This window comes from Hyaena hyaena, unplaced genomic scaffold, assembly GCF_003009895.1.
Source record: "Hyaena hyaena isolate Hyena2069 unplaced genomic scaffold, ASM300989v1 scaffold_525, whole genome shotgun sequence".
Lineage (NCBI taxonomy): Eukaryota > Metazoa > Chordata > Mammalia > Carnivora > Hyaenidae > Hyaena > Hyaena hyaena.
The window spans coordinates 908,729-934,144 of NW_024081157.1; the positions used below are offsets into that span (position 1 = coordinate 908,729).

A 25,416-nucleotide genomic window follows, 5' to 3' on the forward strand; every position below is an offset into this window, starting at 1 on the left:
GCAATTAATCAAATAAGCACATGATTAACCACACTTTACACCTCATCACTCCTTCCCTCTTAAAAATACTTCCTTCATTCGGCTCACCTAATTCCATACTAATAACCTGATTTTCCTCCTAAATCACTCACTGCTGCTTCTTTATCTTTTGCTAATTCCACCTAAACACTAAATAGGACCCTTCTCTCATCTATATTCACTTTCTTGGTAACCTCACCCAAGAAGTCTCTACAGAGACTTCTCTCCAACTACACTTGCAACCTGGACAAGTAATGTAGTATACATCACCTAACTCAGCATTCTAACAGACTTGTAAACCCAAACATGTCCGAAGCCAAACTCCTGCTCTTTCCTCCAAATCTGCAGCTCTGGCCTTTCTCCACAAGGCAACACTGCACCTAATATTCTATATGAATGGCAGCCCCAGGAGTTATGAGCACAATAATAATTTTCCATCTCACAGAATATCAAGTACACGCTTCTGCCATCAGGCCAAAAACCCTAGCAGCACCCTCAACGTCCCCTGCACAGAGAGTCTGACAACTCACCACCTCTTCCACTCCCATCCTGACCCAAGCCACCTTGCTCTCTTACCCGGTCTTCTTGATTCAGACCTTGAGACCAGCTCCTAACCCCGTACCCAAGTCAGCAGCCACAGCTAACTTAAAGCGCTACTGAGAATCTTAGTCGGAAATTGCCACTCCTCTACTCAAAACCCTCCCAGAACCTCCCGTCTTTCTCAGAGGAATGATCTGCAAGGCCCGGGACTATCCAGCCCTCATTCTACCTCCCCCCTCTACTTCCCTCCCCCCTCCCTCCATGACTCTGGCTCACTGGCCTTCGCCCTGGCTGTTCTCTGCCTGGAACGCTCTCCCCCCAAACACCCAGGATTCACTCTCTCACTTCCTTCAGGCCTTTGCTCAGATGGCACCTTCCCAGGGAAGGCTTCCTGAAACCACGCCATCTGCAATCAAAATCCTCACTGTCCTCACTCTCTATTCTCTTCTGGTTGCTTTTATGTTTTTCATGACACACAATCTAGCTCACCTCACACAAATATAAAATCCACCAGGGCAGGAATTTTAGTCTGTTCACTGCTATATCTCTAGTAATGAAACCAGCACCTAGCACATAATAGACGCTCAGCTATTACTTGTTGAATCACAAAACATAAATGGAAGCTTGCAACTGACAAGGGCAGTGAAGAAGCAGAGTGCGCCAGGTGAACCTCTGGGAGGACAGGAAAAGCTTTCCTGAGAGAGTCAAACCTGACCTGACAACTGAAGGATGACTAGGACTTACTGAGGATATACACAGGCTCAGTGGTGACAGGGATAAAAAGGCCAGTGTAGTTAGACCAGGAAGAGGTAGAAAATGTATAAGGAGGCAAAACTAGGAGGAGATTTGTGGACCATATTAGAGTAGTTTGTCTTCATCCTCAGAAAGTCACTGAAGTGTTTTAAGCAGAGGGATCATATGAGCAGATTTACACATTCAACAACATTACCACAGGTGTTAGATAGAAAAGAGTTTAGAAGGGTTATGGATGCAGGTAGATCATTCAGTAAGAAGACACTACAGCTCAGATAAAATGGTATCTTGGATTGGGGTGTTGGAAGTAGAGAGAAAATGGATAGATAAGATACTTAGGAGGTTTAAAAAAAAAAATCAAGGAGACTAGTATTAAGTTAGACAAGAAAGTGGGGCCAAGGGAATTTTAAGGTTCACTTCTGACTTCCACAAAGTAGCGTCAGATGTCCCAGGAAAATACAAAACTCCCATACTGACTTGAATTCCATGTATTCAATAATAATTATCTAGAGCTTCAACGTGCAAAGCACCTAGTCACAAACAGCTATTGAGTACTTGAAATGTGGCTACTCCAAATAAAACTGTGCCGTAACTATACAAGACACACTGAATTTCAAGGTCCTAGTATACTCAATAATTTTATACTGATTAAGTCAAGCTGGTAATATTTTGGATGTTGTAGGTTAAATAAAATTATTAAAACTAATTTCATCTGTTTAATTTTTTATTTAGAAAAAATTTCAATGCTTATTTTTCAGGGGGACGGGGGAAAGGGCAGAGAGAGAGAGAGTCACATAATCTGAAGCAGGTTCCAGGCTTTAAGTGGTCAGCACAGAGCCTGACATGGGGCTTGGACTCACGAGTCCTGAGATCATGACCTCAGGTCAGATGCTCAACTGACTGAGCCACCCAAACATCCTCATCTGTCTTATTTCTACTTCATAATGTGGCTACTAGAAAATGTAAAGTTATATAAGTGGCTCACACTATACTTCCAATGGGTAGGACTACTCTCCTATGGAACAGTAATATGGTCACTGCAGTTTACCCAAAAGAAAAAAATATGTCTATGGATAAGATGGCTGAATTTCAGGGCAAAAAAAGTGTAATTTTTGTAAAGAATTTAGTTTCTTTTGTTCAGGGATGTGAGGAAATGAACAGCTTTTGTTACTTAAAAACAAAAGCCATTTTCTGTTTGTGCTTTACGTGTAGAATAGATTGCTCCTCCTATCGCTAATCTAACGTTTCTACTAAGAGAATCCTCATGGTATAGGGCAAATGTTAGGAAAATAGAACTGTGGAAATGACAGGGACTCAGAGACCACTCCAGTCCCCTTCCCCCCCCTTCCTTTTGTAAATGACCAACTTGAGATACTAAGACATTAACTTACTTGAAAATCACAAGACTAATACGGTCTCTACCATTTAAGACACGGACGTTTTCTCTAACCCCGACAGTAATCACAGTGGTCAAGGCCACTGCACACTTTTCTACACAACAAACACACGACATTTTGTTCCCAAAAGAATAAAAAGAAAATCTATCTTATGGTACTAAATATTGGTATTATCACTTGCTTTTGGGGTAAAAAATCACACTTACATTCTTTCTTGGTAAGAGTAGAAAAAGTACCAGTCTGAAACCCAATTCCTACACTTAGTTGTGCAGCAAGGACAGCTGTCATTCTGTTTTCTCATCAGTGACATAGACACTACCGCAGTCACATTCATACGCACAGACAGCATAATAAACAGCTTACAGCAGGTAGATGCATAATAAATGTCAGTCCCTTTTTAATAAAAGCAAAAAATGCTTTGCTTGATCCTCCCACCTCCCTCCAAAATGTTAACACACAGTCATATTGTAAAGTCATAAATAAAGTAAAGGAAAAGACTGCGGTGGTGAGTTGTGAAACCCTGTTTCTTATTCTCATTCTTCCATGAAAAAGCTTCAAAGTCTTGGGTGTCCCATTCACCCTAAGCCTAGTCCCCTCCTAAGAAGAGTGAGGAAGCCTACTAACCCAGGATGATTCATCGGTCCCACCTATGACTCAGTGATTTGTGTCTATGACTGCCATATGACTTTCTGAGGCCTGAATAGTATATGGACAGTCACATCAAAAGCTATAAACATTTAAACATTAATATGAATCTGACATTTCTAAAACCTCTTAATTTGGGATACTATTAATGACCATTCTGTATATTTAAAAGGAAAGTTCTTAAAACTACTCACATCTGGTTGAATGGCTTTAAATACTGGAACATCCATTAGCGTTATCTGACCCTGAAATAAAAAGTAAAAAATGACAATTTCTTCTAGGACATGACATATATTCTAAATTAGAATTATATTCTATACTACAATATATTGAATACTCAAAATTTTACTTAAGAGTCATTTTTAAAAGGGATTACAGAAAATGAAAGTTTAGCACTTGTACCATTAAATATGATCATTTCAAGTGATCTCATGCCTATTCATATTTTCTTGTGAGATAAATGAAGTAAAATTAGAAAATAAAATAAAAAGAGGCGCCTGGGTGGCTAAGTCAGTTAAGCATCCAACCTCGTCTCAGGTCATGATCTCGTAATCCATGGGTTGGAGTCCTACACTGGGCTCTGTGCTGACAGCTCGGACCCTGGAGCCTGCTTCAAGGTCTGTGTCTCCCTCTCTCTCTGCCCCTCCCCCACTCATGTTCTGTCTGTCTCTCTCTCTCAAAAATAAATATAAATATTTTTTTAAAAATTAAAAAAAAGAAAAGAAAAACAATTTAAGGACTTGGACACAGCACAGTTATACATTAACTCAAAATCAAAACCAAAAATCAGATCTAATGGTTCATGGTGCAGTATTATTGTGACTATTTAATTGTATTTCCTATAACAGTAATATAAAATCTGATATTAATATAAAGGTGTTCTTCCCCATTTGTAAGAATCAATGAAATTGTATCAGTGGCAACTCATATCTAAGGGCTCGCTGCACAGGGCTATGGAGCTATCTCTATCTCACTTAAGGCTACAAGTGTAAAACAAAACCCAACATCATACCAAAGAATAACATGTTATGATTAAATATAGTTTACTCCTGGAATGCAAGAGTGGTTCAATGTCAGGAAATCAATAGATGCTATTAACATGTTAATGGAGAAAGAAAAATTAAACGGTATCTTTCATGGTATCACAATAATGACTTCAAACTTCATTTTTCAGTTTTTTTAATCTACAAAGAACTCAAAATACTTCTCACACAGGTCAAGAAGGCACAGTTGGCTTGGGGAGGTGGTACAGGGAGAGACGGAAGCAATCAGCACAAAGGTTAAATACTGACATTTTTTCCCCCTAATGTGTGTGCTGTTTTGGTTTTTTGAGTAGCACACAATGTTACATGAGTTTTAGGTGCTAAGTACTTACTCATTATTGCCAAGCGAGACTGTAACGCAGGAAGCTGCTCTAACCCTCTGCCCAGCTCTTCTTCCCTTCCCCATTTCACTCCTCTGCTTGCTCCACTGCTGGGCTAGTCTCTCCATCGATTCCTGCTTCCAGTTGTTTGTAACCACCTCCTTCTGCCGTGCCTTGCAAATTCTAGCTCAACCCCATCAATGTGTAAGTTATGTGCAAAAGCTGGAGGAAGGGGAGGGGGGAGGCTTACCGCATATTCTTCTGGTGTAACCTTAAGAACATCAAATACCACAGCATCAAAGCTTTTCTTCAGTTCAGAACCTTTGTCACTTAATGATTCGGAACTGCTACTTTTCTGTTAAATTGAAAGAAAATGCAGTCATTTTCATACCGTGTCACAGTGAGTGCCACAACAGCCCCACTGGCCTTAAACACTGAGGAAACTGAAAACAGTAGGTCAACAAACACTAAAAAACTGCGTACAACATGCTGCTCAGTTGGAAAAGCACCAGATAAAGGGTCCGACAACTGAAAATCTAACCTTTTTAAATTTCTAGGTACTTAAGTGAGTCATTTTCTTGTCTGTCAGTTTCCTCATCCTGACATCCTATCATTTCTGACAGAAACAAAAGATTTTAACAAGTCTGATGATTCTCAAATGCGGTAAAAGCAAGTTAGGGGAGAAGACTACCTCTATTTATAATTTTTAAACAACTGTTTTGAAGAAAAAGACAAATTATTTTCATAACTTAAACCATAAGAAAACATTCAGAACTTTATTAAGTAATCCAATCATACTTGTTAAGTGATGTCTGTCTGTAACAGTACAATTGATACTATTCTTCCATAATATTATATTACAAAGTGGAGGGTTTTCTGTTTTAAGGTTACTATTTTAAGTTTGAATTTGCTGTTATTACATATAAGACAATAGGTGGATTTTGGCTGTGAAAAGTTTATTTCTATTCAATTTCCACTTTGTCTGTACCATGAGATAAAAAATGTACTCTGCCTCAGCTGGTTGCATCGCTGTAACAACATTTCGATCATTCTCTAGGAAATAGTGGCAGGATATCAAGCTACATGTAATGGCATAAAAAATTCACCAAAGTTTCAGTTACCAATGTATAAATAACGTATGTCAAACTACCAGCTGTTATCCATCAGTTTTTGGACAGTTGTCATTATGCCTCATTTTTATGTTTTCTCTCACTTTCATTAGCAGCTAAGTATCAAAATCATTTCAAAGGAAAGGATCTGTCAATTTGGGAAAATTCTCAACCATTATTACTTCAAATATTTCTTCGGCCCCTTTCTCATCTTCTGGTTTCCACTGCGTGCATGTTACACCCTCTGTCATTGTCACAGTCCTTGGATAGTCTACTCTATTTTTTTCATTCTATTTTCTCTCCATTTCAGTTTGGGATGCTTCTACAGACATAGCTTCAAGACCACTAATTCTTTTGTTGACTAACTACTAGCCACCAGTCTACTGGTGAGCCAATCAAAGTCATTCTTCATCTTTAACACAATGTTTCTGATTTCTAATAGTTTCTTTTAATTCTCAGAATTTTGGTATTCCTGCTTACATTATCCATCTGTTCTTACAAGTTGTCCATTTTTTCCATTAGAGCCCTTAGCATTATTAATCATAATTATTTTAATTATCCAGAGAGAAATTCAAAATCTCTGCCATATCTGAGTCCGGCTCTTGTACCTGCTTTGTCTCTCCAGACTATGCCTTTTTCTTACCTTTTAGCATGCTTTGTAATTTGCTGAAAACCTGACATAATGTACTGAGTAACAGGCACTGAGGTAAACAGGCCTTTAGTGTAAGGATTTATGCTTCTGCAGGTAGGAGTTATGCTGTGTTTACTGTTTACGTACTTGAGGTGTCTACTCTTCAATTCTTCTAGTGTCCTTCTTTTTGTCCCCCATTGTCCCTCTTCGGGTTTCCCTAGAAACTCCTTCTTAGAATCTGTGTCTTGCAGTTCCTTCAGCTATAATCCTTACACAGGGGCCCTACCAATGTGGTGGTAAAGCATGGGGGTGGGGGGGTAAGAAGTGTTCTATAAGCCCTACAGTCAGGTCTTTTTGTGAGCTTATGCCCTTGGGCTATGACCTCAAGTACTTCTCAGTACCCCACCATCACCACCAATCCCTGAGAAAGTGAGAAAGGAAGGCTGGTGATGGGTTATGTCTCTTGCCCCAAGTAGGTCTCTGGTAAAGGGGTTTACCTTGAGGTCAGGGGAGAACGGAATGTACTGGGTACAATTCAAAATTATTATCTTCCCCTCCCCCTGCCAGAAGCAAGAGGGTATTTTTCCCTGATCTTCACTGTGAGAACCTGATGGAGCTTCTACAGGTAAAACACAAAGGTGGAAGTTGGAAGAACCTAAGCCTGGGCCTCAGGAGTTTCTAATTTGAAGCTAGTTGCTAGTCTACACAATGCCTCCAGCAATTTGTCAACTACAGCTTAAGTTTTCCTATCCTTTTCTGGCTACAGTGATTTATGCTCTTGGTAAATTCTCTATTTGCCTCTCTCCAGTTTTTGGGTCATCACTGTCAGTTTGCTCTGTGACATCAATTTTCTGAGAGCGAAGAAGAGTTCCTGATTTTCAGGGTTTTATTCATGTTGTGAGGACAGAAAGGAGTGATGAATTCCAACCTCTATCTGAGCAGAAACCCAAAGTCTCATAATCATTTTTTATATGTATTTTATTTCATGTTTATTCTCTGTAATTTTGAATATAGTATGTCAACAGTATTATTTTATATCCCAAGATTAAGTTAGAAATTTATTTGTATATTTACAATCTCAAACATTCAAACAGACATCAGTTACTGCCCCAATAACCAAATACATTCTGTCAAGTAGAGACATTAATTTTAAACATAACTTGGTAATTTTCTCCAAGTTTTTAACTCATTCAAGACAAGTTAGCAAATCATAAAGGCAATTTTATTGCTTACCAAAAGAAGTAATCACTTTCTTTTTTTCCTTTTTACAAGCCATTATAGGAGAGGCTTAAGAAATTACGAGCAGTATCTATTTGCTTCCCCAATACCAATAAATAAGTTGGTACTAATAAGCTATGCACTACTTAAGCATATTGTCCACTAAGAGAATAGTAATAATTCTTTATTCGAGACAAGACTAAAACCGGTGACACCTCTAAATATCTGGAAAAAAAATTCACTGCAACTCTTCTGATCTCAGAAGCTTTGTTAAGATAGGGAAGGAAGTCAATCACCCAGATCAAGTATTTTCTCCATTGTATAAGCTTATCAGATTTATGGGACATTTGCGTGGATATGTTAATAGATCCACAATTTAATAGAAGGCAAAAAATATCCATTTAAAAATTTCACTTTCTTACCACAGCATAGGACAATTTAAAAGACAGCTTTTTCCACTTACCATAAGCTAAACTGTATTACATCAAGACCTGATGTAGTTCATTCACTTTTAGGGCAGATTTTTTTTTTTACAGTAAAATGATCTATTTTATTTAATAATTGTATACTGTTTCTTATATTAGACCAAATGTTTCAGTATATAGAATTATAAATATCCTGCATATATACACATTTACATTTAACAAATTCAAAAATATGGTTATAAAAACACGTGGTGAACATACATATGATATAAACATATATACAAATATATAATAATTCCTGTCTCAAGGCAGAAGAAAAGTGATATATACACTTATGAAAAAAAATTATTTTAAGAGTGGGATTTTTTTAAGTGATAGTTTCAAAATAGGAACCCTTCTTTCTGTTGAGGGGATCAGGACGAAACTTTACTGAAAGTATAACATTTGAAATAGGTTTTGAAAGATAGCCAAAATGTATTTTTTTGTGTGCGGTGAGAGAGAGGGGCACACTGTAGTGGGAAGAGAAGCCCCGTGGAGGAAAACTGATAGACAAGGCTGCAACCAAAGTAGGAAAAGAACGGTTTATACAAACATCAGCAAGATATAGTATTCTTTCAATAGAATGAAATTTCAAGTTAATAATTATCAAGAATTAAATCTATTAAAAAGAAAATTTAGAGCCATTTTGAGGAAAGTCTTAAATAAAAGGTTTAGGGTCATTTGTATTTAATTAATAGGCAATGGGGAACCACGGACAATCTGAGGATACAATAAAGCCTAAGAGCTGTATTTTAAGAATATTAAGGTTGAATTATAGTTAAATAGACCAAAAACAGCAGAGAACGGAAGTGCAAGATCAGGCTAAAAGGCTGCTGCAATGATCTAGACAAGAAATAATGGCCAAACTCAGATGGTGCTGGTAGAAACAAGGAGAAAAGGGCCGGATCCTGGAGAGGGGTGTGCTGGCCAGGCTCTCGCACAACTGCCAAGGGCTGCGTCTCCTGGCGCTCACACCCTTGTGGAATTCCCTCCACTTGAGTGTGGGCAGCACTGTGACCTGTTTCTAACCAACAGAATATGGCAGAGAGAATGGGATGTCGCTTCCATGATTACATTATAGAACTGGAACTTCTGTTCTGCTCGTGTACTCTCCCTGCCGTGATAAGAAAACAGGTTGTGATAAACAAAGGAGAAGTGAGTTAATTACAAATCTAAAGATTAAACTTAGATGGCCAGGGAAATAATGTTGATACAGACAGTAACGGGAAATGGTAATGTGATTGACAGAGAAAAGGGCTGGACTATTTTCTTTAGAGGTTGTACAGCAGAATAGTAACAAGTAACTTCATTTTCTTTGTATTATACATAAAATATCTGATTCATCAGAAATGCTTAATGCAAATGTATGAGGGAAGCTAGAGCTAGAGATAGAAATGCAGAAATCATCAGCGTAAGAAAAATAATCGAAACCACAGACTTAGAAAATTTTCATTGACAAGAAGGCCTAAGTAACTGGCTGGGGCAAAATGGAGTTTAAGTTATTAAGGAACTTTGAGGCCAAGATGTTAAAAGGTCATAAACATTATTCTCATCCTCTACAACAGCAGAAAAATAAAAGAGAAATACAGGAGCTGGTTGCTAAAGCTAGAAGGAAAGCAGGCAAGTACCCTAGATTTAAAGACAAAGCAAAAAAGAAAAAACACAAGGCACAAATAAAATCCCAACACATTAACGAGAGAGATGGGCATCCAGTTCAGTCATCACCTGCATCTTTACACTCTAAGCTACATCCCTTCCAACATTTTGGCCTCTTGGTTTTTGATCTCCTTCAAGAGATTTGGAATCAAGGGATCTGGACAGTGTTCAAAATGATATGATTCTAAAAAAAAGAATCTTTTATTCTCACTTCTATTACTGTCCTCAAGGTTCATGTAATGTAAAAAGATCCTAAAAGGACATTCTAATGTATGTATATATACATTTCATGTATCCTTTAAAACTAAACCAAGGGGCAACTGGGTGGCTCAGTCAGGTAAGCGTCCAACTTTGGCTCAGGTCACGATCTCATGATCTGTGGGTTCAAGACCTGTGTCAGGCTCTGTGCTGACAACTCAGAGACTGGAGCCTGCTTCAGACTCTGTGTCTTCCTCTCTCTGCCCCTCCCCTGGCTCATGCTTGGGCTCTCTCTTTCTCTGTCTCTTCAAAAATAAATAAACATTAAAAAAATTTTAAACTAAACTCAAGAAAAAGTTTTAAGTAATCATGATTTGTCACATAGCTTAAGTGAATAAGGATTAACTATTTCTAAGGCGTATAGAACATGTGAATGACACAATTAAAACAGTTTCTGGGGGGCACCTGGGGGGCTCAGTTGGTTAAGCATCTGACACTTGATCTCTGCTGAGGCCAGAATCTTGAGGTTGGTGAGCTCGAGCCCTGCATGAGCTCTCTGCTGTCGGCACAGAACCTGCCTGGGTCCTCTGTCTCTTTCTCCCTCTGCCCCTCCCCCACTTGCTCTCTTTCTCTCTCAAAAATAAACATTTAAAAATAAATAAAAAATAAAAGTTTTTTAAAAATTAACAAATTTGTAGCCCTTTTCTCAAATTCTGATTTAAGTCTTTGACCAACTATAATGCTTGAAAAATCAGAATGCCAGGTAAGAAACTCTACAGCTAACCTGAGAATTCTTACCTCAGAAGCAGTAGCAGCAATATTAACACTGCTTGCCTGCCCGTTCATGAGGTCCATGCTTCCCACAACATCAGTCCTTGACGCTATGTTAACAGTAACAGAAGACTGACTGCTTCATGTCCAAGGCCACAAATACATTATTATTCCTGTAAAAAATAAACAGAAAATGTTTACTCTATGTCTTATTGTAAGTTTAAGAAAGCAAATCCATGCCTATCACCATGCCAAGAAATAAAACATTTCCACTTTACTGAACTCTTTTTTATTTCAGGTAAGTCACTAAATCTGGCTTGAGGACAATCCTGGATGCTCTTTCCAAATGGTCAGAAACACCACATGGGCAGCATTCAATACAGGCTACTGGTATGTTGTTCATCTGCAAAGCACAAGTGTGACTTTTCACTTAGTGTGAGAAAAAGCCAAAAACCCTTTTTTAGTTTTAAGTAAATAAAAAGTGTAAAACAACATGTGGCAAAGTAACACAGGGCATAACGCAATAAATTTTTTAGAGATCTATAAGACATCTACAGGGGCGCCTGGGTGGATCAGTTGGTTAAGTGTCCGACTTCGGCTCAGGTCATGATCTCATGGTTTGTGGGTCTGAGCTCCATATCGGGCTCTATTTTGACAGCTAGCTCAGATTCTGGAGACTGCTTCTGATTCTGTGTCTCCCTCTCTCTCTGACCCTCCCCGGCTCATGCTCTCTGTCTCTCTCAAAAATAAATAAAACATTAAAAAATATTTAAAAGATAAATAAATAAAATAAAAGACATCTACAAATCAGCAATACTAAGCTGATCACTGCTGACAAACTGGTTTACAAAGATACCACAAATAATTAAAAATAAAATATTACAGAACGTGTCAAAGACCACAATATATGTTTATTTGCATAGAGTTTTAAAGTTTACAGGGTGCCTGGGTGGCTTAGTCGGTTAAGCGTCTGACTTTCGCTTAGGTCATGATCTCGCGGTTCGTGGGTTCGAGCCCTGCGTCGGGCTCTGTGCTGACTGCCAGCTCAGAGCCTGGAGCCTGTTTCAGTCTGTGACTCCCTCTCTCTCTCACCCTCCCCTGTTCACGCTGTCTCTCTCTTTCTCTCCTAGAAATAAATAAAAAACATTAAAAAAGAAAAAAAGAAAAAAAATAAAGTTTACAGAGTATCTTCAGTCATTATCTCACTGATCTTCACAACTAGCAGGAAAACTAAATTAAGGAGGACTTATACTCACGCAGCACAAAGAAACAAAGCCTCTGATGACGCAGGATGGTAAATGAGGAAAGGCGAGAATAAAATTCAAGCCATCTAAAATTCTAGTCAAATATTTCCACAACATCACATTTCTTTCCATTTTACCGTAAGTCAGAATATTTACTTGAGCTTCCCATCCCTTTCCACAAGTAACTTGTTGTGTAGCACTGTGTTGGTAAATTCACCTTTCTAGAATGGAATTTCTTCCTCTCTATAAAATGACAGGACTCTAAGGCACCTTTCTAACTCTGAATTTCAATGATCCTTTTTCATAAGAGAAATGGTAAGTGTCTATAAATTAGATATTTTAAATTACACTGACTTTAAAAACTGAGTCTGAATAGCAATAATAATTCTCTTGACGCTAAGCTTCCTCTCTCTGGATAAGCAACAGAGGATGACAGTGATGTAGAAGCAGATTCTAGAACAAGACTGCCTAAGTTTGAACCCAGCAAACTTTTCTGGGCTCAATTTCTTTACCTATTAAACTAAGATAACAGTAAGTGCCTACCACACAGAGTTGTGGTGAGGAGAAATGAATATATGCAAAGCCCATAAAACAGTGCTGACACATGCTAAGTGTGCAATCATGATGATGCAGATTTTGTCTACTTAATCCACACAAGGCTGAAGTTCCACAGTCTTCGAATTAAGACAAAAAAACTAGAAATACATCTCTGGCAAAATACATGTTGGTGGGCGTCTCCAAAATCCCAATTGAAGACACAGTGAGTGAAAATGCTTAAAATATGTCTCCTGAATGTAGCAAGACATTTTGGTTTTCAAATGCTCAAAAATTATTACTAATGACAGCATCCTTCAGTCATATCTTAAGACTATCTTTAGGGGCGCCTGGGTCGCTCAGTCTGTTAAGCATCCAACTTTGGCTCAGGTCATGATCTCATGGTTCGTGGGTTTGAGCCCTGCGTTGGTCTCTGTGCTGACAGCTCGGAGCCTGGAGCTGGTTTCTGATTCTGTGTCTCCCTCTCTCTCTGCCCCTCCCCTATTCATGCTCTGTTTCTGTCTCTGTAATAAATAAACATCAAGAAAATTAAAAAAAAACCAACTATCTTCATTTCTTTAGGTGTATATTAAGTACTTGCTAAGAACAAAACATGGTGCTAGACTTTTTTTAAAATAAGATATCAGAAATAATAGGTTCTTAAAACCATTTAGAACCCACTTAGAAAATCAATATGAAGGCAAACAAACAGAGCACTGAAATACTTTCATTTCCTCCAATCTACAGCATTTCATTTTATAAGCTTCATTATTCTCATGCCACTATTAAGGATCAACTTTTGTTTACAATGCCATATAAAATGAGCTTGATAATCCAAATTCTCTCTGATGTCAATATTCAGTTTGCAATGACATGTTTTCAAACAATTTCATTTCACTCCAGTCTATGCATAAAGATTAACCTAAATTAATCTTATGAATCCATAAATCAAGAGTGCCCCCTAGTGTTAAAGAAAAAGATTTTAATTAAATTGTTAAAGGAAACGTATTCTTAACCTACTCTTCTTAACCTAGAATAAACATTACACATTTTTAAACTATAACAGTAAAGTTTTTTCTGCCTGGTTTTAATTAAAATGCCATTCAAATATTCCATTAAAATGTTTTAAAATTAATTACATATAAAAATAAGTACAGTAAAGCATACCTTGAAGAAGTATTTGTAAATGTACTACATGATATCATAAAAATGCTAAATCCTTAGAGACAAACTGGGCTTACGTTCTTAGTATGTATCTCAGACCTTTCTATGTTTTGCACACAGGAAAGTTCAAGTTAAACAAGACAAATACATAGTTTACTTTTCCTAGAGCTACAAATGACACAACCATTCATAATCATTACCAATATCACAATAGCTCTCTACTTAATTAAATTCATTATTTCCTACTTATTCTCTTCTGAAACTTCAAAGACAGTTAATCTGTCTTTAGGGTTTTAATCCCAAAACAGGTATATTGCTTCCTTCTAAACAATTATAATCCAAAAACAAGGATATTGCTTCTTTCCAAGCAATATAATCCCCAAACAGGAAATCTGAAATGTGTACATTTTTAGTTCCTTGTTTGAGGTCATGGAACTAGATTATTAAATTGCAGGCACATTTAGCTTCCTAAACATCCCACCTTCTCAATGGTATTCATACCAAGAAACCAGTACTTTTTAACTAAATGAACAAAGGATTAAAGTCAGTGTCAACTTCTCACTAATTAATCTCATTTCACAACAGCAGATCCATATTCTTTTCTAAAATAAGTTATGCTATCATCATTAGGAATATTATGCAAAAGACATTTAATACTTTTATAAAACATATTCTCAAAAAGTTAAGCAACTATAAAGGAAATGGCAGTAAAATGCAATTAATTAGAGCAATTTCTTTGGAAACGTTTAGACAATACAGAATTGATATTCTCATATACTTTGGCTTAAAATCTCTGTCCTAGAAATTCATCTTATGAAAACTCTGGAGAAAGAGAAAAAACTATACAGGTAAAGCTATTCAATCAAGCACTATTTATAATAGTGAAAACCATTTTAATGCCCTTGTATATAACCACATTAAGAAATTCAAATGGACAATTATAAGAAAGATGAAAACAGAAGTAACGGGTTCAACAAGAGAAACTAAACCTTCCTTGGTCACCTAGGTGGCTCAGTTGGGTAAGTGTTCGACTTCATATCAGATCATGATCTGACGGTATGCAGGTTCAAGCCCCACATCGGGCTCTGCTCTGACAACATGTAGCCTGCTTGGGATTCTCTCTCTGTCCATTCCCCACCCCCACCCCCGCCCCTGACTCTTTCTCAATCTCTGTCAGAATAAATAGATAAACTTAAAAAAAAAAAAAAAGACAAAAAAAAGGAACTAAACCTTCCTATTATAATATTCTTAAACCTTTCATGAGAAAAAAATTGGGGTAAAATTAAAACACTGTAATTGAAGTTCAATATTTAATACTCATTACAGAGTTTGCTTTCCTTTAACATTTATTTTTAAATAAATATTAAAGACCTGCTTTATAAGACACTCATGTAAGGCCCAAAGACTGGAGTAGCCTATAAATCATGGCATGAAGGCAAGCTAACTTTCAGCATTTGTGACAGCTAAACTCCCACTGCCATCTTTAATTTTTTGATCTAAGAAAATGAGAGATGAATCTCAATTCCCCAGTACTTTGTTTCAATAATAGAGCCATTATTCTATCCTAGTAGAAGTTTACTAAAAACATGGTTGCCCCTTAAAACCATTTCTAGTGTAACACTAAGCAAGATTATCTTTGTCATTTGCCACCCTTGTAAAGTTCAAGTTATTACAAAAGAAATAAACAAGAAAAAAGTTCTGATGTACATCCAGGATTATAGGAGTCCCCAATGCCTCCCAGAGAGAGATTTGCCTATAAAACTGTGCTTCCACCACTCTTTTGTCAAAATTTTAATGCCATCTTTTCACACTGGTTTATTTACAGATCTCTCCCTAATGAACTTTATGTTCCTTGATATTAAAGACTCATATTTAAAACAAAACGTGACAGAAAAACCATTATTTTTCATCTTTTCATTCAGGCACATGAACACAATACTTGATCCTCAACTACCTACTTTAGTAAGTATCTGTTAAAAGAGTGAATGAATCACTGAATAAAGCACTCACAGAGTAACATTATATAAAAGTCCAATTAAAGTACAGGGTGAATTGGACAATCAAATACTACATACAATACTACACACATTTAAAAGAACATGATGAGGATTTCTATTTCCAGCAATACAACTGATAAACAATACAAAATCTTCGTACAAATGAAATTTAGCAATTGTAAGTTGAGTTTTGATATCAGTTGGATAGAAAAGGCAACCACAACACACACTCTCTTCCCCACTTCACCCCACCACACCTTTACCTAGAATAAAGCCAGCCAGATGGAGTTATTATCTTTTAACTCTAGCAATAATAAGATGGTCTATTTAAAAAAAGAAGGGGGGGAGAAAGTATACTGGTAAAAGAAGATACAGAAACTGGTCTGTTTGGGCCTGAACTTAATACTGAAGCTAGAGGAGAGTGTCCACAAATTTGTCTACAAAATAAAAGTCTGTCATCGTAGGGATACCCCAGCAGATACAGACCTTGAATACATGCTACCAGCACAGTTCAAGCCCCTTAAGATAAGAAATCCGCAAAAATATGTTCAGAAGCCAGTGAGCCTCTTGGAATCCCAGACAGACAGAGGGAACAAAAAGGCAATGAATGTGGATTCGTACAAATAAAACCCCACCGGCAAGCTCAAGAGAAAGATTTACCCACTATATAAACAAATGACACACCGTAAGTATAAGCAGGAAACACAATTATTAGGATTACCTTTTGAGACCTTTAGATGAAAATTTATTGGATAAAGGCTATAAAACAGGAAACATTAAAATCAGCAGTCTTAAAAGAAGAAACTGAAAATACGTTGTGAAAAAAGCAAGACAAACATTTGTTGGAAAACCAAATAAAAATGCTTTTTTAGTTTATTTTTTTAACATTTTTATTATTATTGAAAGACAGAGAGACAGAACATAAGCATGGGAGGGGCAGAGAGAGAGAGGTAGATACAGAATCTGAAGGCGGCTCCAGGCTCTGAGTTGTCAGCACAGAGCCCGATGTGGGGCTCTCATGAGAGAGCCCAAACCATGAGATCATAACCTAAGCCGAAGTCAGATGCTTAACTGACTGAGCCACCCAGGTGCCCCTAAAAATGCTTTTTTTAAAAAGAAATATAGCCGCTAGAGAATTAAGCATCAGATTAAACAAAACTAAAGAGAATTTGTGAAGCAGCAGAGAGAAAGGAAATTATGCAAAAATTCTGTAGAAAGAATTATATGGAAAATGCATAGAGATCAAGAGAAAAGAAAAACAGAATAGTAAGATATAGCACAGTCTAAGAGAAGTTCCAAAGGAAGAGAGATAATAAAAGGCAATATTTAAAGAGATAAAGGTTGACAAGTTCCCAGAATATGGGCAAGATATAAGCTTCATATTCAGGAATCACAAACCTTGAGCAGAAAAAATAAAAGAATCATATTCTAAATACATCACTCTAACCTGGAGAATATTTGTTTTAAAAGTGGAATAAGTCACTTTACTTACATAGAAACAAAATTAAATGGGAAGCTTCTCAACAGAAACAATGCACACAGGAGAAAATATCTTCAAAGTGCCGAAAGAAAGTAACTGTCAACTTAGAATTCCATACCCATCTAAATTCACATTTAAGAGAAGGCAAAATACACCTTTAGACAAAGAAATTACCACAAAAATTGGTCTGTATGGCAAGCAATTAAGAATGTAATACATGAAAAACTAATTTATTTGAAAGCAGAAATAATTATCTTAGTCATGACTGCTGATATGATTGTTTTTAGATTATCAAAGTGTTTAAAAGTTCAAAACTAACTTCTGTAACTACTTTTAAAAATAACCACCTAGTTTTATTTGCAAAAAAAGGGGAAAACTACTTCTTTTATAGAAAATACTATCATTTGTTTTATATATTGGAATACACAAAACAGTACAACAATCACAACAAAAGCTAACTTCTAGAGTGCTTATTACATGGCAGGTCTGCTAAGAACTTTTTCATAAAAATTCACTTGATCATCAAAACAACTCTATGAAGTAAGAACATTATACCCTATTTTTAGAGGGGAGAGGTGAGGTAACTTGCCCAAGCTTGCACAGTAGGGACAGGCAGCTGGATTGGAAGAAAAAAGGGAAGACAGATGAAGAGAAAAAACAAAAGACAAAAAGACATATGAACTGATAAATGGATAGACAGAAAAAAACCAGAACAAAGGAGGAAGGTGGGGAAGAGGGAAAGGAAGGGTGGAGGGGAGAAGGAATAGTAGGGAAACAAAATGAGGGAAGAAAGAAAGCAGAAATGGAAAACCAGAACATCGTTCCTACTCTGAGTAAGTCATAATATGACTAGAGGGAAAAAGAGCAGGAAATGAAATCATCAGAAAACTACTATGTGTTATATTTCTATTCAGCTTAAAGAGTCACATGATTTCTACAGGAAGAAATAATGCTTAGGTTTATAAAGAAAGACAAGTTGAAGGACTGGAAGACAGGAGAGGTAAAAGTACGATAAATGAGGGTGCAAATTTAAAAGTGACGATGAAAAGAGAGGAGGTCCAGTGTGGAGTGCTGGCCTGCTTGCTCAGGAGAACCTTTGCAACGGACTCTGGAAAAGTTCTAAGAAGTGACAGGACCAGACTATGGAGAGTCTCAACTGTTGAATGGGAAAATTGAGATTGGAAAGGACAAGCAAGGAATTGTTGAAGGGACAAGGAATGATGGAAGGTTTCTAAACAGGGAAGTAACCTTATAACACTAAAACCAGTATTTCAAGGTTTACTATGCCACAGGTGTGCCACAGGGTCTTAGGGAAGGCAAGCAGTAAACAACTCTCTTCCACCTTTTGCCAAAAAGAGTGAAGTATCTCAAGTGCCGTGCAGGCCCCTTTCCCACCCAAGCTTCTCCAATCTCTGCTCTCAAGGACCCTCTCCTAGTTTTCGGTTGTGCAACTCTCCCACAGTCACACTGTACCCCCTTCACTTCGATCACCTTCATCCCGCCATCACTAGTTCCTAATTCAGAAGCCCTGATGCTATGGAAATGGCAAACTCAGATGACATTTTAAAAAGTGAACAGAATTCATGTCAATTTATGAACCACACCCCCCGCCCCATAACTCCCCACTACCACTCCTGACCAAGGAGCAGAGAAAGCAGTTCAGTGGTAAAATCATGAGATACGGAATACCAATTCCAGGGCTTTAACTAAGTGTATTATGCTGGGTAAGTATCACTGAACTTTGGTTTCTTCACTTATAAATAAGAGATGATAAAATATACCTCAGAGAGATTTTGTAACAAGTACAAAAAATCATACAGGAAAACTTCCATGCATCTAGAAATGGCATAGTATAATGGAAAGAATGCAGATTTTGGAATCAGAAAGCCCTGGATTTAAATCTTAGTCTAGGCCACTATCATCCAGCTGTAAGGCCTTGAGCAAAGAACTTTGCTGATATTTAAGCAGAGGTACCAAGTCCATCTATCAGTGATGTGGCTTTAAAAAGAAAAAAAGGAAGGGGCGGGGGGGCACACCTCTAAGAGCCCTTCTTCTACTTCTAAATTCCAGAAGCATGTGAAAATTACAGTATAAATCAATGGATCAGAAAGAGTAAACTATTTATCTAAATAAAGGATTTTAAAAGTATATTTAAGACCAAAGTACACTGGAAAAGAAATTTATTAAATGACTAAAAACATTTTTACTTAAAAAGTATTCATTTCTTAGAAATAAATCTAAATGTGTAAACATGTTAACTAATAATAATTGTATCTCTTAGGACAAAAAAAGATAAACCTACAAATAGATGGCAACACTAAGCCACTGAATTTAATGATGAGGGGCCCTTTAAGAGAGACACCTCTCAGCATGATGACCAACTAATTTCTAAGTGTATATTAAACATACATATTATAAACTATTTTATGAATTTATTCAAAACTTGAAATTATTCCATTTATCCCTAGTAATACAGAATAAGTGATAAAAAAAATCTAAGCTACAATTCATTCTTAATCGAAAGATAGCAAGTTTTTTAAACAACAGCAATTCACATGGATAAGAACACACCAAACTGTAAAGGAAAAAAGACAAGTTTTGGATAAACTTCGATCACTGTAAGCCAATCACACGGGCAGGTTTAGCAATTTCACACCACCCAGGTTGCAAAAGAAAAAAGCAGTTGAAAATGTCTAAATTAATCTACACAATTAGAAGCCTAATGTCAAAAGAACTAAACTGTTTCCCAGCAAGAGTGTTTGCTAGATCACTTAACAAATGATTAAAGACCTTTATATTTTTTTCCAGGCATTACATACACACACAAGATGTGTGACAATGATTATTTTCAAAACAAAGTAAACTAAGATCTTAAAAAGGAAAAGGGTAAGGATAGCAGAAAACTTTCACCTATCTCGATGACACCTTTTACCCTATCTCAAGTAGAGTACATACATTAAAGACAATGAAAAGAAACCAGCCCATTAAAAAAATTTTTAATGTTTATTTATTTTTAGAGAGAGAGACAGAGAGGGCACGTGCACACAAGCAGGGGAGGGGCAGGGACTGAGGGAGAGAGAAGGAATCCGAAGCCGACTCCACACTGTCAGCGCAGCCCAACATGCGGCTCAAACCGTGAGATCATGTCCTCAGCTGAAGTTGGACACTCAACCCACTGAGTCACCCAGACACCCCAAGAAACTGGCCCATTTGATACATTTGCACCTCACCATCTATAAAATAGTAGCCATTATTTCCCAAAATGTAAAGAAAGCCTTAAAAATAATGAAGTGACTTTAAAGAATTTACTAGGAACAAAATGGTTCTACCTTAAGTCAATAAAGAGATTCTGTACATAAGCCTTTCAGATGTGATTCTGTTTCATTTGTACTAAAGTTCAGAAGTAATGGAATGATCAATTTATTAACTCGCCCATATCTTACACAGAGAGCTTTTATTCCCATTTACCTAACTGGCCCCAAACTAAATACTTGACGAGAGATTTCCATAACTGAACATTAAAGGGGAAAATCTTAAGTGATGCCTTTAAAGGTTCTGCTTAATTTCCAAGAGAAGATTCACTAATAATAATTTGCCAAGTGATTCTAATACATGAGACACAACCACACCACCATTACAGATTGAAACTCAAAGAGACAACTAAAGAGGCTGTATTGGAGGGCAGTAAATTTTATTGGAACAATTCACAAAATTGGAATACTGACTATAAAGTATTGTATCAATTTCCTGACTATGATAACTGTGCTGTGATTACATAAAAGAATAATTTCATTAAAAAATACAACTGAAATATTAAGAGGTAAAGGCGTATGCAAACTATTTTCAAATATTCCAGAAAAACAGCATGTATATTAGAAACAGAAATAAATGATAAAGCAAATGAGGCAAAATGTTTAAAAACTCACTGGTGACTTGGTGACTTCTATATACCTGTAAATTTTCTGACAGTTTGAAATTATTTCAAAATATAAAGTGGGGGAACCCTGTTAATTTTCCTGAATTATACAGAAGCTCCTCAACTTAAACCTTTAATTTGCAAAATTTCATTGAAATTAAGCTACACATCCAACAAAAAGTACAACTTTTCCCACCAACAGATGGTGTTAGTGGTCACTTTTGACTTCAGAGACAAAATGGTCTCAAGAACAGTCTTTTACAATTTAGCTACATATATCCACAAATATTTTTGTCTCATGCTAATACAAAGAATAATACAGATGAGTATTATTTTTTTTGTTTATTTATATTTGAGAGAGAGAGAGAGCATGAGCAGGGGAGGAGCAGAAAGAGAGAGAGAGAGAGAGAGAGAGAAGCAGAATCTGAAGCAGGCTCCAGGCTCTGAGCTGTCAGCACAGAGCCCCACATGGGCCAGGAACTCACAAACCATGAGATCATGACCTGAGCCGAAGTCAGCTGCTGAACCGACTGAGCCACCCAGGCACCTCGCATGAGTATTAGTTAAGAGATGGAAGATACTTTGGAGATCTCAACTTAGGGTACATGTCAAATCCCTTATTTTAATATTTGTCCCCCTTATCCCAGGGCATGCCCTACCCCCAACCCTTCATGAAAAACCTTTTTGCTGTAGTAATTTACTAAAAAGTGATAGAAACTGTTATATTCTTCAGATGTGCAAGAATGAAAGAAGGGGAAGGAAAAAAACTGTAAGTAAAGAAAAAGAAAATAAGAGGGAGAAGAAGAAAGTTTACTCACTGTTTATTCCAATCCCCTGATTTTACAGAAGACAACAATCTCATGGGAGGTTATGTGACCTGGCCAGGCTCACTTAATCAGTTAATTGCAGAGTCTTCTGTTTGCTAACCCTCAGTGCTTTCTACAATACCAAATTACCCACTCCCTAACCAACTCCTAATTGTGGAAATGTGGAGGTGGCAGAGGGTGAAATATCTAGTTTCTCTCCACCCTCACTTCTAATAGAAGTTCAACGGGTGAAAAAGGCTAGGAATGGTGAAATTCTTTGACACTGGCAGAGAATTGCCAATCGTTAAGTACAGTATAATTTAAAAAGGACAAACTGTAAAAGAGTGAGGAGAAGCTTTAAGAACTGAGTCTGAAGAAGTAGGTAAAAAGGGCAATGTTTGTTTCAGTAAAAAGAAAAGCCCGGACTTCATCCTATGGGCAACATAAAGAGTCCTTATAAATGGACTACTAAATTATACAATATTAGAAGTTTTGTTCAGAAGGAGAGATAGTATTACACACACACACACACACACACACACAGACTGCATTATTTCTATTGAAATCAGAAGTCTCAATAAATAGATATCAATGTGATGACTTCAAGTACAATAGATCCTCAATGTTATAAGGAATTTTGTTTGAGGACATCTTGGAAAATCCCCAAATTTGAAAATACTACTATGGCATATAACACATTAAAGTGTAACTTTTTTTTTTTTTTTTACTCCTACAGGCCTTTTAATGATTCTAAAAATACTGAAATAATTTATACTTATTACATTACCGTACAATTGCAAAGTAGATTCATTTATACCATTAATGTAAGCCACCAGAGAATCTTGCATTTTACTCTTTAATTTATCCAAAATTCTTCTTTCCACAGCTATTGCTTTTTGCTTTGGTCGCCAGCACTAGGAGTTATTCCCTATAAAAACCCCCAATCCCTTCTTCCAGTTGGGTTGCAGTTTTGAAGGCCTTAGCCTTCTACAGCCTTCTTTGCCCAGCCAAGCAATAAAGTTTTTGTTCCTCTTTATCCCAAACTCTGTCTTCGTATTGTATTTTGGCTCTGAAGCACAGAGTTCAGTTTTCAACAACAGTGTGATGGACTAGTATCACATCTGTGCTCAGCAAAATTACAAATCATCATATGTCATACATTCATCAGTCATTCCCAGAATAGTGAAAACCACAAGTGTTAATTTGTGAAAGACATCTACTCTATTTGCAACTTACTAGCCAAAAAAAGCATCATGTACTCTATTAGTAAAAATCTCACTGGCCATTTAAAAGTAGCAATGTCTATAACAACATAAACATTTGCATGACAACTTGTGTCTCACACACACACCTTAAAATAATTTCAGCAGGATTTCATGAAATCTTGTTTTAGTAAATTTACAATATAGTTTTCCGTTAGGATGTTTTATTCAGAACCGAAAGAAGTGGGTCTCTGAAGATGTTTACTCCTGCAATATGTTCCTGAGGCCACACACTGACCAGAAAAAGAGAATTTCCTGTATAATTATAGAAGTACTGTAGAGATTGGAACACTGCTCTTCATTTAACAGCCCAAGAAAAATATTATTATACTCAACTTAGAAAACTGAGGCTCAAGGAGGTTAAGAAGAGGGATATCTCTTAAGAGCAAAGAAATCTTGGGGCACCTGGTGGCTCAGTTGGTTAAGCATCCAACTCTTGATCTTGGCTCAGGTCATGTTCTTGTGGTTTGTGAGATCAAGCCCTGTTTCGGGCTCTGCACAGACTCTGCCTGGGATTCTCTCTCTCCCCCTCTCTCAAAATAAATAAATATTTAAAAAAAAAAAAGAGCAAAGAAATCTTTCCTAGAAATTTTCCTCCTTCCATTCTCCTCCCCATCCCACCCCTATCCCTATATGTCTGTGGCTACAATTCCTTCATACTTATTTATGGCTGACAAAAAGGAAATGTCAGGGAACTCTTCACTAAGAATCTACTACTTGAAATGAGTTTTAAGGAGTAGAAACTGGGCAGATGGAGGGGAAGTAGTAAGGACATTCCTGGCAAGAGAAAATAATACTTGCCAAGACAGCGGAATGGAAGAAACTGGCATGGCAGGAGAATACCGGTTAATTCTTTGCAGGAAAAACACAAGAGAAAGAGAGAGAGAGAGAAAGGGGGAGGGGATGGAGGGAACATGGATAATCAGACTGGAGACAGATCATGAAGCATGTACAAGAACATGGGAAGAAACATGCACTTTATTCTCTAAATCAAAAGTTCTTAACTAAGAGACCAGGAATTAAATCCTAGGGCCATGAAATGCACAACTTCCCAAAAGTATGAAAATTGTGTAATGAACACTCACAAAAATTAATTTTCCTGGATCCACAACTATCCAATGATTTTCAAAGGAACTCAGGAATAAAAAGTGGTTAAGAATCACTATTCTGGGTGACTGGGAGTTACTATTTAATTACAGACAGAGATGTATGCCATAACACTTTTATTTTAGAAAAGGAACTGGCAATATGTGTCGAGGCTAGTGGGTTAGAGAGAGAACCTTAAAAGCAGAAACATCAATTATTGCCCTACTTCAGCCAGAAGATAACAAATGTATTTTTAAAAACATAATTCCATAGAATTTTCAAAAGTAAACTTGCTGAATTTGATGACCATCTGCAAATGGGCTGTGAGTGAAAAAGAAAGTAAGCATGGCTTATCACTCTACTTTTCCCTTTTTCGTGTCATACTTTTTCATGTCATTCACTTATTCTATACCCTCATCCACAAAAGCCATGAAGTTCAAAAGAGCAGGTGCAAGTGAAAGGGTACCACCTTCCTCCATTTGCAACCAGCTACCACTGGGAAACTAGCCAGAAAATGCCAAATGTCCCAAAAACGAAATACTGATGGTCTAGAATAAGGGTTTGCAAACTATGGCCACAAGCTGAATCCAGCTCTGTTTTTGTAAATTAAAATTGTTTTACTGAAACACGGCCACACTCATTCATTTATGTATGTATGTATATGTATGATCTACGTATCTTTATGGTTCCTGTCACCCCACAAAGGCAGGCCAGAATAGTTGCAACAGAGACTATATGTAAGGCCTGCAAAAACAGTCTGAAGATCTGGGTCTCTACAAAAAGTCTGCTGATCCCTGATCTAGAACAATACCCAGGGCAGATTCTACTTCAGAAAGCACTCCTCAGATGAGGGTATGCAGAGCAAGGCCGTACACAGACCAAATTCAGCCATGTAACATTAGTCCTTCTAGACAGCTGCAGATAGAGATATCTGTAGTAGCAGCAAATTATTCCTAATCAAATCAAATATACAAAATCTAAGAACAAATCTACTAGAAAACTAACACTCCACACAAGGAACATATTAAGAGCCAATGTTCTCAACCCAATCCAAATCCTGGTCCTTAGCCCTCATTCTTCCACTCAAACCTGACTTCTCCCTCCCTTGGGATGAAATACTGTAAAGATGTAAAAGGAAGAAAATACTAAGATTCAAGTATTATG

General features: G+C 37.0%; 1 protein-coding gene across 11 annotated transcripts in view; it reads right to left on the reverse strand.

Moving 5' to 3' along the window:
• RALGPS2 (Ral GEF with PH domain and SH3 binding motif 2) overlaps positions 1-25,416 on the reverse strand; it is a 153,805-nt gene that overhangs the window by 111,080 nt on the left and 17,309 nt on the right. For all 11 annotated transcript variants that reach the window (XM_039255419.1, XM_039255416.1, XM_039255415.1 and 8 more), the window contains 3 exons: positions 10,791-10,936; positions 4,967-5,071; positions 3,548-3,598 (listed from right to left, as the gene is read on the reverse strand). In XM_039255419.1, coding sequence (XP_039111350.1) covers positions 3,548-3,598; positions 4,967-5,071; positions 10,791-10,847 — 213 coding nt within the window. In that variant the 5' untranslated portion in view covers positions 10,848-10,936. The remainder of the gene's footprint in view (positions 1-3,547; positions 3,599-4,966; positions 5,072-10,790; positions 10,937-25,416) is intronic.